The sequence below is a fragment of the Simochromis diagramma genome, unplaced genomic scaffold (genome assembly GCF_900408965.1).
Source record: "Simochromis diagramma unplaced genomic scaffold, fSimDia1.1 OVJJ01000367.1, whole genome shotgun sequence".
Taxonomy (NCBI): Eukaryota; Metazoa; Chordata; class Actinopteri; order Cichliformes; family Cichlidae; genus Simochromis; species Simochromis diagramma.
The window spans coordinates 509,749-523,565 of record NW_024387288.1 but is presented as its reverse complement, the minus strand read 5'-3'; the positions used below and the strand labels follow the sequence as shown (position 1 = coordinate 523,565).

At 45.6% G+C, this 13,817-nt stretch overlaps 1 protein-coding gene across 1 annotated transcript in view; it reads right to left on the bottom strand.

Annotated features, from left to right (window-relative positions):
• LOC120716332 (receptor-type tyrosine-protein phosphatase mu-like) overlaps nucleotides 1–13,817 on the bottom strand; it is an 87,505-nt gene that overhangs the window by 27,385 nt on the left and 46,303 nt on the right. Inside the window, exons 13-14 of the mRNA XM_040003833.1 lie at nucleotides 8,429–8,547; nucleotides 4,569–4,643 (exon numbers count right to left, since the gene is read on the bottom strand). Of these exons, the coding sequence (XP_039859767.1) occupies nucleotides 4,569–4,643; nucleotides 8,429–8,547 (194 nt within the window). The remainder of the gene's footprint in view (nucleotides 1–4,568; nucleotides 4,644–8,428; nucleotides 8,548–13,817) is intronic.

The following is a 13,817-nucleotide window of genomic DNA, read 5'->3' as shown; positions in this document are numbered from 1 at the left end:
AGACCTTGTATGTGAGGAGCAGGATTTTGAATTCTGGATTTAACAGGGAGCCAATGAAGGGAAGCCAATACAGGAGAAATCTGCTCTCTCTTTCTAGTCCCTGTCAGGACTCTTGCTGCAGCATTTTGGATCAGCTGAAGGCTTTTCAGGGACTTTTTAGGACATCCTGATAATAATGAATTACAGTCGTCCAGCCTGGAAGTAATAAATGCATGAACTAGTTTTTCAGCGTCACTCTGAGACAGGATATTTCTAATTTTAGAGATGTTGTTTGGTATGCACATTGAAGGACATATCCTGAATGGAATTAATAAAGATAGATTGATCTAATTTAAAGTGGAAATGCTAGATTGAAGCTAGATTTAAGAAATATGTAAATTTCTACCTTATCATGGTGGAGGGGGTTTGTGTGTCCCAGGGATCCTGTGGGCTATGTTGCTGGGGGGCTTTTGCCCACTCGTAGAGTCTACCATGGCACAGACAAAGAGCCATTCAGAAGACTCTTGCGTGTTACCAGGGCCCCGCCTGGAGGCAGACCTGGAGAGTCTGCCCAAGACACAGTGCCTGGTGGCCAGCCCTTAGCTCATGGGCCCTCGCTGGGCGCAGCCCCGAGGGGGGACATGGGCCCATCCCCCTTTAGGCCCACCACGCATAGGAGGGGTTGTAGGGGTTGGGTGCAGTATGTACTTGGTGCTGGCCAAGCGGCCTAGCCAGACCAATCAATGCTCCTGAGGATGGCAACTGGGACGTGGAACATCACCTTTCTAGTGGGGAAGGACCTGAGCTAGTGAACGAGGTTGAGATGCACCAGCTAGATATAGTCCAGCTCACCTCAACGCAGGCTGATGATTGATTGTGTAATCATATCATCAGATCTACGACCACATGTCCTGGACACTCGAGCGAAGAGAGAGGCTGTGATGTAGGGCTTTGCGATATGACGAAATATATCGGATGATGAAATTAAAATCGTTTTATATTATAATCATATATAATCATTTGTTTCGTGGTGTCGCAAAATCCACTTTGGTGGATGCAGGCAGAGAAAATCCCAGCATGGCCAGTGAAGATGAGGCAGAACCAGTTAGCTCAAACAGAAGGAGCAGTCCAAACAAATGGAGGACCTTAAAGGAGTGGTCACCTCCGTTGCATGGACATGGTTTGGTTATGAACAGTCTGACATGGACCAGAAAACTGTACTATGCAAATGATGGCACTAACGAGGCCCCACTACAGACTCGAACACGGCAAACCTCTCTTTCAAGAATGACATGACAGAGTGTGGAGAGAGTTCACGGTGCTCAAAATAAACCTTAGACTCAAACGTCAGAACAGGCTTTTCCCCGCAGCACGTGTAACATATGTGTTAAATACTTGTGAATTTCACCCAAAACACTTTTTTTTTGGATTAAATATGTCATTTTTGCATCTCACTCTCCTACCTGTGTGATCTGAGTCTGTGTGCGTTTGTGTGTGTGCACGCTGCGTGGTGACGTAGGCGCGTGCATGTGTGCCCCGGTCACAGCTCCTTTCAGCATGGCCAGAGGTAAGTCACTGCCACGTTGCTCTCAGCTAATTAAAGTTTGTTCAGATCCCAAGCTGCAATGTGAATACAGCCGAACCGCCGCGTTTTTGTTTGTCATTAAGAGACTCATTCGGGATAAGTTTTGTGGAGGGCGGAGTTCACTAATATACGCTTATAATGAGTTTTAGCCGAGAACGCAGCTGAAATGCTAGCATGCTAAGTTAGCCTGATCGCTATCGGCTTGAGAGCGTACTCGCGGCAGTCTGTTTTTTTAACAGCATGCACTCTTCTTTCCTTCGTCAGGAGAGGTGTACTGGCAGGCGTGTGACACACACAGAACAGACACTTATTTCTGTGTTGCAGGTATGGAGATGTTCTTATGTTTTGGAGATGCAGTCTTTCATTCATTGTTTTTATAAGTACAGTGTTGTATTGCCTGTTAGATTGCGGTTATTAATATAATTGTACTGAAGTATAATGTTTGAACTATAAGCACTAGAATATTGGGTCCTGGTGATTGAATTGTATTTATCTGACTGTTTATTTGTTTTTGAATTATTTTGTTTATTGTTCTTATAAATTGTTTTTGATGATTTTTCAGTGACATATTATTTATTTTGTGCTTTTTGTCTTTGAGAGCTTAAGTTAATGTTTTAAAACAATTTGTTGTATTTGATTTATTATATTATTGTAGTGTTAATGAAGCTGCAGACCACAGCTCCTTTCAGCATGGCCGGAGGAGAGGTGTACTGGCAGGCGCATGACACACACAGAACAGACACTTATTTCTGTGTTGCAGATGTGCAGTAAAGAGCCAAAGACCCAGTACTGTCTCCTGCCTCTTACTTTCATGCCAGAACACAACGCAATGACGGGCGTAACACATGAACGGGTTACACACGCCCTGTAATAAATACTCACAAGGAAAATGGCAGCAACTTACAACTTGGTGGTAAGTTGGATAAGGTGGGAAGGGACGACGGTGGATAGACCTGTAAATACCTCAGAGTACACACTAACTGGACTGGGTTAAAAACACCAGTGCACGCTACAGGAAGGGCCAGACTCTGTTTTCAGAGGCAGTTGAGGTCTGCAACATCTACCGGACAATGCTCAGGATTTTCTGTGAGGGTGCTGTGGTCAGTGTTGTCCTCTACAGTGTTGCATGCTGGGGCAGCAGGTTGAGGGTCACATGTTCAGTGAGAGACTAAGATTACCCATAATGCACCACTGAACGACACAGGAAATGATTCCTTCCTGTGGATATCTTTGTACAACTCCTAACTACTTTGTACAACTCCTAACTACTGTAGTGTGTACTATTGCACAGTACACACTACAGTAGTTACACACCCTTAATATCTGCAGGGGGGGATGACACTCTTCAGCCTCCCGGGGAAAGAATAAATATGTGGTTTACTCTTTAGCCTATCAAGGGTATTTAAGGGTGTGTGCCCACAGTCTACATGGATTTTGTGGACTTGGAGAAGTCCTCTGAGTATGCTTTGTGAGGCACTTAGGAGTATGGGGTGTCTGGCCCACTGCAATGAGCTATTTGGTCCTTATACAAGAAAGAGCTTGGTCCACATTGTCAGCTTGGTCACCGATTTTTTTTTTGACAAAATATCCGGGTGTAGCCAAACTACTTCTACTCGGGTGGAGTCAGAATCTCGTCACTGCTTTTTGCAGATGATGGGGGCTCTGTTGTCTTCATCAGGTGGTGGCCTCCAGCTCACACTGAAAATCAGCACCTCCAAGTCTGAGGCCATGGTCCTCAGCTGGAAAAGGGTGGAGTGCCTGCTCCGGGTCAGGGAGGAGGAGTTTAAGTATCTCAGGTTCTTGTTCACGAGTGAGGGGAGCGGGAGGACTGAGCTGTACCGGTCCATCATGGTAAAGAGAGAGCTAAGCTTAAAAGCCGAGTGTTTCTGGTGGATCTACCTTCCAACCCTTACCAATGGTAACAAGCTTTGGGTAGTGACTGAAAGAATGAGGTCGCTAATGCAAGTGGAAATGAGCTTTCTCCAGAGGATGGCTGGCCTTTCCCTTAGAGATAGAGATGGGCTCAGCCATCCAGGAGGAGCTCAGAGTAGAGCCACTACTCTAGATTTAAAGGAGCCAGTTAAGGTGGTTTGGGCATCTGACTAGGATGCCTCCTCGGCGCCTCCTGGTGTTCTGGATTTTTGCTACCGAGAAAAGGCCCCGGGGCAGACCCAGGCTACTCTGGAGAGATTGCGTCTCTTGGCTGGCTTCTGTGTTCCCCAGATAAGGAGGTGGCTGGGGAGAGCGAGGTCTGGCCTTAACTTCTTAGGTTGCTGGCCCTGAGACCCAGCCTTGGATAAACTTTTCAGAACATGTTTAGCTTACGAGTTATGTGCTTATCAGATAAAATTGAATTGAATTATCTGAGGTATACTAGGGAGTGAAGTTTTCTTTTTCATAGGAGCTACAGTATCCAGAGTTGTACCCAATGAGGCTATAACACTATTAACAAGATGAGTCACATCTGTAGGAGTAGCGTTAGGTAGCTGTTCTGCAGTGTGTTGGCACAAGGCTTTGAAGAAGGTAAGAGTGGAGGAACTGCATCCTTTAATTTAGTTACATTGAGCTGAGAAAGACATCTACTGTAATGAATCCCCACTATTGTAATGAATTATTGTCAATCTAAATGTTAGTGTTGTTGGCTGGATGTCTGGGGAATGCTAATATTAGCACACAGGGACTGATCGTCGTCCAAATGCCTCTGAGAATCTGTGTGGCATTTTTGTGTACAGGTGTAAGGAGAGGAACCAGCAGGTGGAGGCTCATGCAGATGAAGCAGTGTAAAAACAGCCGACAGTGGAAGACGTGTCTCTGAGACTCATCAAAGAACTGTTGCTGGTGTGCAGTAAGTGCCTGCAGTGACTGTTTGCTTGTTCAGCATCGATCTTCATGCATCTGGTGGACACTGGTCCCTGCTGCACATCTGAGACAGTCTGCCTCCTTTTACAAATGAAAACATTGACAGCAGTTCTTATGTCAACAGGAGGCATCTCAGTGTTTTTACCTGGGTAGTAGGAGTTTGGTACGGAGGTGCTGATGGTGTTTGTCTTCAGGGTGAAGGAGGACGGAGATGAAACAGCTGCATAGAGGAAACAGAAACGCAGCCTTAAAGTTTCCTGCTTCTTCCATTTTACAGTCACTGATTCACCCATCGCCCTGCCTGTAACTTCATAAGGAAAGTCTCAGCGATGGTTAATTATTGCTTCATTTATGTTAGCAGCACACCAGCAGCATGTTAGCAGTACGTTAGCATGGCATTAGCAGCATGCTAGCAGGGCATTAGCAGCATGCTAGCAGGGCATTAGCAGCATGCTAGCAGGGCATTAGCAGCATGCTAGCATGGCATTAGCAGCACATTAGCAGGGCATTAGCATGGCATTAGCAGCATGTTAGCAGGGCATTAGCAGCGTGTTAGCATGGCATTAGCAGTATGTTAGCAGCTGGTTAGCAGTATGTTAGCATCGCATTAGCAGCAGTTTAGCAACAGCTTAGCATTGCATTAGCAGCAGTTTAGCAACAGCTTAGCAGGGCATTAGCATGTTAGCAGTATGTTAGAAGGGCGTTAGGACTGTTTGCAGAGACCACAGCTGTAATCCTCAGTACTCCTTTATGAATCACTTGTACCTGGAGTTTGACCCATGATTTGAAATTGTTGCTCAGCTGTTTAATGAACACTGGGTTTCTATTTTAATAAAAGTCAGAGTTACTAGAGATTTGCAGCACTTCTTTTATAATTTTTTATTGTCACTTGAATCTTTTCTGATTGTATTAGATGATTTCAGTTTCAGACAGTCTTCTGTTTGTGGTCGTAAAGCCACAGACTTTCAGCCGTCTCAGTCTGAGCACACAGATGGACCAAAACCTTCTCAGGATCTTTGGTCTGGAAGATTTGAGCAGATCAATACAGAGCATAACTTTTTATTTCAGTTACACTGATTTGTAGTTTTAGCTTTACTTAATAACCAGAATGATGCTGGAGGAGAGGTCTGTTAGCCTGGTTTGTTGTGAGCAGCTCTTCCCTTGTTGTCGTCTACTGACTGATCCAAAGATGACGTTTGACTGACCTTCTTGTTTTTGGCCGCAGCTACACACCTGAGACTCTCATGGTCAGTGTTGGGACTAACGCGTTACTTAATAACGCGTTACAGTAACTACGTTATTATTGTGGTAACGAGCACGGTAACTAGTTATTATGCCAAAACCGGGAACGCGTTACTCGTTACTGGGATTTAGATAGGCTCGTTATTCATTACTTCGTGTAGTGGCATCGCGGAGCTTCCACAGATTCAATAACATTAGCAAGTGGTGGAAGCCAGCAGGTGGATGAAGGAAAAGGGAGGCAAGAGGAGAGACCCGAAGCGGCCGCTGGTCCGTGAGTGTGAACTGAACTTCAGGTAAGAAGTTATAACCTGCAGTCCATCTGGGTCAGATATGAACCAAGTTTAGGTGGAGTTTATTTTCGTTATGCTGACTTTTTCGTACTGCGTGCTAGCTAGCATGACGGAGTTTCTATACAGCTGGGTGGTGCTATGTTACTGATGTTGACTTTATTTTGTTCATAAGGTTAATTATTAGAGTTGCCAACCGTCCCGTAAAAAACGGAATCGTCTCGTATTCAGAGAAAATATTACGCGTTTCGTATTGAGGTGAAAAGGAACACAGTTTGTCCCGGACTTCAGCTACAATGAAAAAAGACACAAAGCTGGAGTTATTCTGTGTTTACGCTGCACAGCTGCCTCTTCTTCTCTCATTCTCTGCCCCTCCCTCTCCTGTTGCTACTTCAATCATGAAACTGATCAATGATCAGCTGATCGGCTTTTCTCTCTTGTTTATTTATCGCCCACTTTGCACCAGAAAGAGGAAACCAGCGGATGTCGCGTTAAACAACAGCAGCACGTTTAAGCTTGATCAGCTGTTGTTAGAATTTATTTAATATTAATTTCTAGTATCAGCTGATGGTTGCTGGAGCCACAGCTGTAAACCTGCTGGTCATGATGTCGGTTTGGTTATCTGGTGAGAGGGAAACATGAAGATGAAACCAGGAGATGTCCTTACTGAATCATCAGAGCTGAACAGGTGATGGAGAAACAGGTTTACCTTTTAGTTAACATGAATGAGTTGAAGGGACGTTATGAACTGTTTCTGAGAGATAAATAACACCAGGATCCTTTTCTAAGTAGCTGACAGCTGGTAACTGTGCAGGGGCGGATCTAGCAAAGTGTTGCCAGGGGTCCATGTAGGGCATTAAAAGGGAGAGGTGGGCACAAGGAAATACTTTCTTATTCTCATTTAAAATGTCTCACTTTAAAAAAATTTTTTTTATCTGAGTCTTGCAACAAACAATTGATAGATTGATACATATATACCATCAGAACAGTGTACATCACTGTCACAACAGTGTTTATTTTCATTCAAACACTTTATGATTTTTCCTATAATGTTGGGCCGGTCTCTAGTCAAAATGCCCTGGACGATTTTTTTGTCCCAGTCCAGCCCTATATGCAGCTCATCTGCAGTCTGGTGTTACCAACATCTTCCTATTCAGAAGGCAGAATTTCTGAGTTCTGAGTACAATCGAAAGCACCACGACTGCAGTTTTTGTGTTGGATGTAAAAAGCAGGCTAGGATTGTATCAGGCGTGGGATTTCTCTCGTGGAAATGTGCACATTATTTTTTCCTTTCTATCGGTAGGTGGCACAGTGCACTTGTGGCAAGTAAGCAAGCTAGAAGACTGGCAATCTTGCTGGGTTACGGAAGCAACACATTAACAAGAGAATTCTGAGTAAAACCAAAGTTACTTTCCCTAGTAACTAGTTACTCTGAAAGTAACGAGTAACTTGAAGTAACTGAGTTACTTTTGATAGAAGTAACTAGTAATGTAACTAAGTTACTAATTTAAAGTAACTTACCCAACACTGCTCATGGTTAAATTAAATCGGAGGCTCCTGTAAGCTGACATGGTTTCAGGGCCTGTGGTGTTTGATGTCTGTGCTTAATTTAAATCAGGGGTGTCAAACTCAAATACACAGTGGGCCAAAATTCAAAACTGGAACAAAGTCGCGGGCTAACGTTAATATTTATTGAAATATATTTATTCCTCCAGATATAAGAATGAATCTTTTCTTATGGACTCAAACAAGTTTTGCTGAAAAATTGAATATGGAACAAGCAAAGCTTAATACTAAACAATATATATATTAGCTGTATAATACCAGTAGGCCAGCTCTGATAGTAATTTGGTATGGCTTCGCGGGCCAAATGTAAGTAGGCTGCGGGCCAAATCTGGCCCACGGGCCAGAGTTTGACACCTATGATTTAAATCGTCTCCTCCAGGGAGGCGCTCGCAGCTGCACGCCGTGCTCCAGAATAAAGAGGAAGATGGCGAGCAGAGGAGCCTGGGGGGAAGGGTGCCGCCTCGCCCTCTGACGGCCGCTACGCTGCGATAAAACATCGCCTCCTTCAGCTCACGGCAGGAAGGACGAGGACGCCACCTGCTTGGGTTTGATCTTGTCTTCTTTCAGGTTGGTCGGCGTCCTAAGCCATGCAGCAAAAACATAGGATTTCACTGTTGCCGTGGAAACCGAGTCAGAACACGAAGTCATGGAATGACCGACCACACCACAGCCTGAGCTCCTCCCACGACTCACTGCTATCGTTTAGATACAGGATTATCACGTCATGAATTATCAGCGAAATGATCTTTCTTTGAAAGAAAACGTCTCGACTCGGGGAGCGTTTGCAGATCAGTCTGCGTCGTCTGTGCAACCTGTGGGTGAGCGACTCGGTCACCGAGTCTTTGTCTCACCCGCTTGTCAGAGATAGGATTAGGGATAGCATTTGTGTGCGTCGCGTGCATGTACTCACTGCGTCCGTTCAGCGTGTGCACATGCGTGTCCACCATGGTGGTGTGCTGGGAGTTGTTCACCATCAGGGTCATTTCCTGTCTGGAGCTCAGAGTTTCCTTCCTCTTCTTCGCCAACTTCCTGCCGACACAAAAAAAAGCTGAAGTTTCAATAAAGTTTTCTTCCCTCAAACTCTGATTTTTCTTTTTTTATTATCTATTAAGGTGGTATGAACAAGGTTGTTTTTCGGCACTTAAGGTGATATGAGAGAGATTTTATAGCTGTATTATCTCCATTAAGGTGAGACAGATGGTGTTTGGGTTTAAGGCAGTATGGAGTAACTTACATTCCTGCTGTGTGAACACATTTTTTTTCTTTTAAGGTGGTAAGAGTTTTCTCTGTGAAGCCATGTGTTAAGGCAGCATAAGCAGATGCTTCTCAGTTAAAGTGGAATAAGTGAGAGTTTCCAATGTGCCATTTGTCTTTTAAGGTGGAATGAAGGCTTTGCATTTGTTAGATCAGCAGGCTCTTAAGGTGGTCTGAATGGAGCTCCTTTAATGAGCCGTACCTAAAGTGGAAGCTGTGCTGTAAACCTGTGAGTGATGCTTTTTAAATTTACGAGTCATTAAACGTCACTTGCTGCTCCATCGTTAATCCTCTCACACTCAGAGCATCACTCCTAACCTCTGAGACATTTTTTTGAATATTTGGTCAAATTTAAAAGCTTGTGAGTGACATCTCAGCTCAAAGACCATTCAACTCTTTGATTCTTCTGCAGTTCTTCTGAAAGTGAGACGAGTTTTGTTAGAGGAGCTTAAATGAGAAGCGATGCTGGGGCTTCACTTTGTTCTGTTTGTGTGTGTGTTGTGTAACCACTGCAGAGGAAAAGCATCTTTAAACGACTAAAGCATCCTCGCATCCGTCCATGGTCTGTATTTTCTCTCTTTCTATTCTGAGTCTGAATAAAGAAAATGCATTTGTCCGATTGCACACAGGCGCACACACACAAGCACACACACACTGAAAAGTCTAACCCTAACCTGAAAAACGCTGCCATGTAAAAATAAAAGTAAAAGCGAGCTTTTAAACTGGAAGGAAGACATCAGTGAGCGCTGCTGTGTACGCATCGAGGTTAAGATGGAGGACAGCAAAAGCGCCCCGAGGCGAGGTGCTGCCCTCCTCCCCCTCATGTCTCATTTCTCTTCTTCTTCTGTGGTTCAGGCAGACAGTAAAAACCTGCAGCGTTTCTTCTTCTCTGATTCAGACCTGAACAAACAAACGTCTGCAGCACAAAATCCTGATTTACTGCAGAAAGACGATGAAAAAGCAGCACGTCTGAGAGGGTCTGTGACACGGTCCAATCGCATCAGCCGGCTGCTTTAAACAGGCTGCATGAACGAGGCGAAGGGCACAGCCACAGAGGCCGCGCCCCTAATAATGCAAACTTTAAGCTTTAGTGCAATTTAAGTGAGTTATAAAATACTGATGTTATGAAATGATCTCCATAGAGACCAGTCAGTTCATTTATCAGGCTGCAAACATGATTTGAACATGAAGTCTATGGGGACTGACTCACTGATGCCTCTGCTGGGCGTCAGAGGAACTGCAGGTTCTGGAGCTTCAGCGTTAAGAGATCGGCAGCGTTAGGTGCAACTGTAACTGTAATCGCATAACATTTTTCAGTAACTGTACTACATTCAGTAAAGACATTAGTTACAATCATGTTGTTATGTTCATCACAAGGTGCTGCTGCTATCTGCACTTAAATAAGAAAATAAAACGTCAAACATCAGTTTGTGTGTGGTAAAGCTGAGAGCTGCTGACCCCAGCCCAGCAGCCAGAGCCTGAATGTAAACAGGTACTGTAAAATCACCATGGCAACCACTCTGAAGTGGCATTAAGCTGTTTTTTATCTTTGCTTTGTGTCGCCGACTTTGCCCATCCATCTGTATACTGCCTCAAACAGTCTGTCAATCTCAGGCTCCACCCTCCCCTCACTAGTGAACAGGGCTGGACTGGGACAAAAAATCAGCCCGGGCATTTGACTAGAGACCGAAAAAAAACTTAGTACGTACAATAATGGATTTCTATAAATTTGACATCAGATGAAAACTTTGGTTGTAAGATTTGGATAATTATTTGTTAAAAGCTAGAAATTTTAAATGAGAATAAGAAAGAAAAGTATTTCTTTGTGCCCCCTTTCCCCTGTTAATGCCCTACCTGCCCCCATGACCCACCCCTGCACAGTTACCAGCTGTCAGCTGCTTAGAAAAGGATCCTGGTGTTATTTGTCTCTCAGAAACAGTTCATAACTTCCCTTCAACTCATTCATGTCACCTAAAAGGTAAACCTGTTTCTCCATCACCTGTTCAGCTCTGATGATTCAGTAAGGACATCTCCTGGTTTCATCTTCATGTTTCCCTCTCACCAGATAACCAAACCGACATCATGACCAGCAGGTTTACAGCTGTGGCTCCAGCAAACATCAGCTGATACTAGAAAGTAATATTAAATACATTCTAACAACAGCTGATCAAGCTTAAAGCGCTTCTGCTGCTTAACGCGACCTCCGCTAGTTTCCTCTTTCTGGCGCAAAGCGGGAGATAAACAAGCAAGAGAGAAAAGCCGATCAGCTGTCCCCTTCTGGCCACCTGTGCCTCAATTTTATCTCACAACTTAGACATCCACATTACTTACACTCTCATAACACACACATATATATATAGGGCCTTGAGGGTGAGCACGTTAACGGCGTCCAGTGGACGGTCTGTGTAAATGGTAAATGGTAAATGGCCTGCATTTGTATAGCGCTTTTCTAGTCCCTAAGGACCCCAAAGCGCTTCACACTACATTCAGTCATTCACCCATTCACACACACATTCACACACTGGCGATGGCAAGCTACATTGTAGCCACAGCTGCCCTGGGGCGCACTGACAGAGGCGAGGCTGCCGGACACTGGCGCCACCGGGCCCTCTGACCACCACCAGTAGGCAAACATGGGGTTAGTATCTTGCCCAAGGATATTTGGCATGCAGCCAGGAGGTAGCCTGGGATCGAACCACCGACCTTCTGATTAGTGGCCCACCTCTCAATTTTAAATCCATGTAGACATTGAGGGTCTCGGGAGGGGCCGTGCTAACACCTGCTGCTCTCTGGCAGCAGCACCATGCTCTCCCTTGTTTTAAATGCACTTTAGAACAACACGCAGCAACACTACACATGAGCGGGAGGAGGGAGGTATGGGGTCTTCACACATCCCCGTTCTCTGCTAGCCATTGGGGCGGGGGGGCTGGGAGGAGATGTTGGCTGTCCGATTGGCCTCCCTGCTGCTGCGGAGCCTGGGACGGTCTGCTTGCCTCCACCCCGGGGGGAAGGGTAACATCTCTTGGGTCTGGGTTCCGTTTCCCCCTCTGGGGGCGAGGGTACCTGGACCCGGGGTATAGAGTATGTTTGGGGAGTGTGATTGTGTGTACATGTCCATTTATGTCAATCCTTACGTTGGGTGAGTGCTGAGTGTTTGTATATGTGTGCATGAGGGTGGGAATGCATGTTTGTGTCTGTGTGTGCCTGTTTGTCTGTGTCTATATGTCAGGTCGGGTCTTAGACTCCACCTCTCTGGGAACTCCCAGGCCCTCCAAGGCCTATCTCCCCTCACCACACTCCCTGCCGGTGACTGATGCCCTCAGGGGTCGGTGCATTGGTGGTTCTTGGTGTCCGGGGCTGGGCACTCAGGTATGTACCAGCTCACTCCCGGTGGCTACCTGGCATGCCCTGGCTCCTGTTGCTCGGTCAGGCCTCCTCCGGGGTGCGGGGGGCCCTCGGGCCTCCGGCCTCTGGGCCTGCGGCTCGGTTCACTCTGGCACAGCTGGCTGCCGGCAGAGCCGGCGGGCACGCCGGTCCAGCCCCCTCTAGCTTCTGCTCGGTGGCTACTGGGTGACGCCTCGTCTGGGGATCCTCAGCCCTTCCCATGAGGGTGGCACGGATGCCCCTCCGGTGGTCCTCCTTGGGCTCTCGCACTCTGGGGCCTCTGGATGTCTGGGGCCTGGATCTCCTCCATGCCTGCTTCATGCCCTGGGGGACGGGGCTATGGCTCGCTACATCCTCTTGCAGACCATTACATGTGGAAACCATTTGAATACAAGCGCGCTGATCCACACAGGTATGCACACGGGTGTTCACTGCTCGTAGACTTAAATTGCACCTTTCTTGGCTGCTACTTCAAAGCACATTGTGCGCTGTCTGTCCTGCGTGCTGCGCAACAACATTGAATATTTAGTATTTACTGCTGTTTACACTTAGCTAGATTAATGCGATGGTGTTGTGTTTAGTATGTTGCTTTGTTTTGTTTTTTTTTTTGCTTGTTTTCTATTCTTCTCTCAACAGGTGATCCAGGAGATTTTTTTTTTCTCCCCCCCTTTCTCACTGTCCCTCTCCCCTTCTGTTTTTCTTTTCCTTCCTCTTTCTCTTTCTCTCTCCCTTTCCTATCCCTCACTCATGTCTGTCCCGTCTGTAACATCTGAAAATAAAATATAATAAATAATAAAAACAAAGGTCGATCAAATGGACCAATACGGCAATGCCACGATGATCCATTTGGCAAAGTAAATCCATTGGGTATCGTTGTTGGTCTTCAGACAACAATTCTGACGGCTAAAGAACCAAATGGGACAGGCAAAAAAAAAAAAAAAAAAAAGGCCGATCAGCTGATCATTGATCAGTTTCGTGATTGAAGTAGCAGCAGGAGAGGGAGGGGGGAGAATGAGAGAAGAAGAGGCAGCTGACAGCGTAAAGACAGACTAACTCCAGCTTTCTGTCTTTGTTTTTTATTGTAGCTGAAGTATGGGACAAATCGCGTTTATTTTCAGCTCAATACGAAACGCGTAATATTAACTCTGAATACCAGAGGATTCCGTTTTTTACGGGACGGTTGGCAACTCTACTAACTAACCACATGAATAAAGTAAAGTTCACCAGTAACATCATAGCACCCACCCAACTGTATAGAAACTCCGTCATGCTAGCTAGTACACAGTACGAGTTATTGTAACTGACTGTAAAAGTCAGCACAACGAAAATAAACTCCACCTAAACTTGGTTTATATCTGACCCAGATAGACTGCAGGTCATAACTTCTTACCTGAAGCTCATTTTACCTGACAGTCGGACCGGCGGCCGCCTTGGGTCTCTCCTCCTCCGCCTCCCCTTTCCCCCATCCACCTGCTGGCCTCCACCACTTGCTAATTTTACCGAATCTGTGAAAGCTCCACCATAGCCACCACCAAACAATTTAGTTATTTTTACAGATGCCAGCATCTGTCCAATCTGCCACCTTTCACTGTTTACACGGTTACGAAAAAAAGACAACAACAACAAAACATCGGCCCATTTAAAACAAAAAATTACCATCG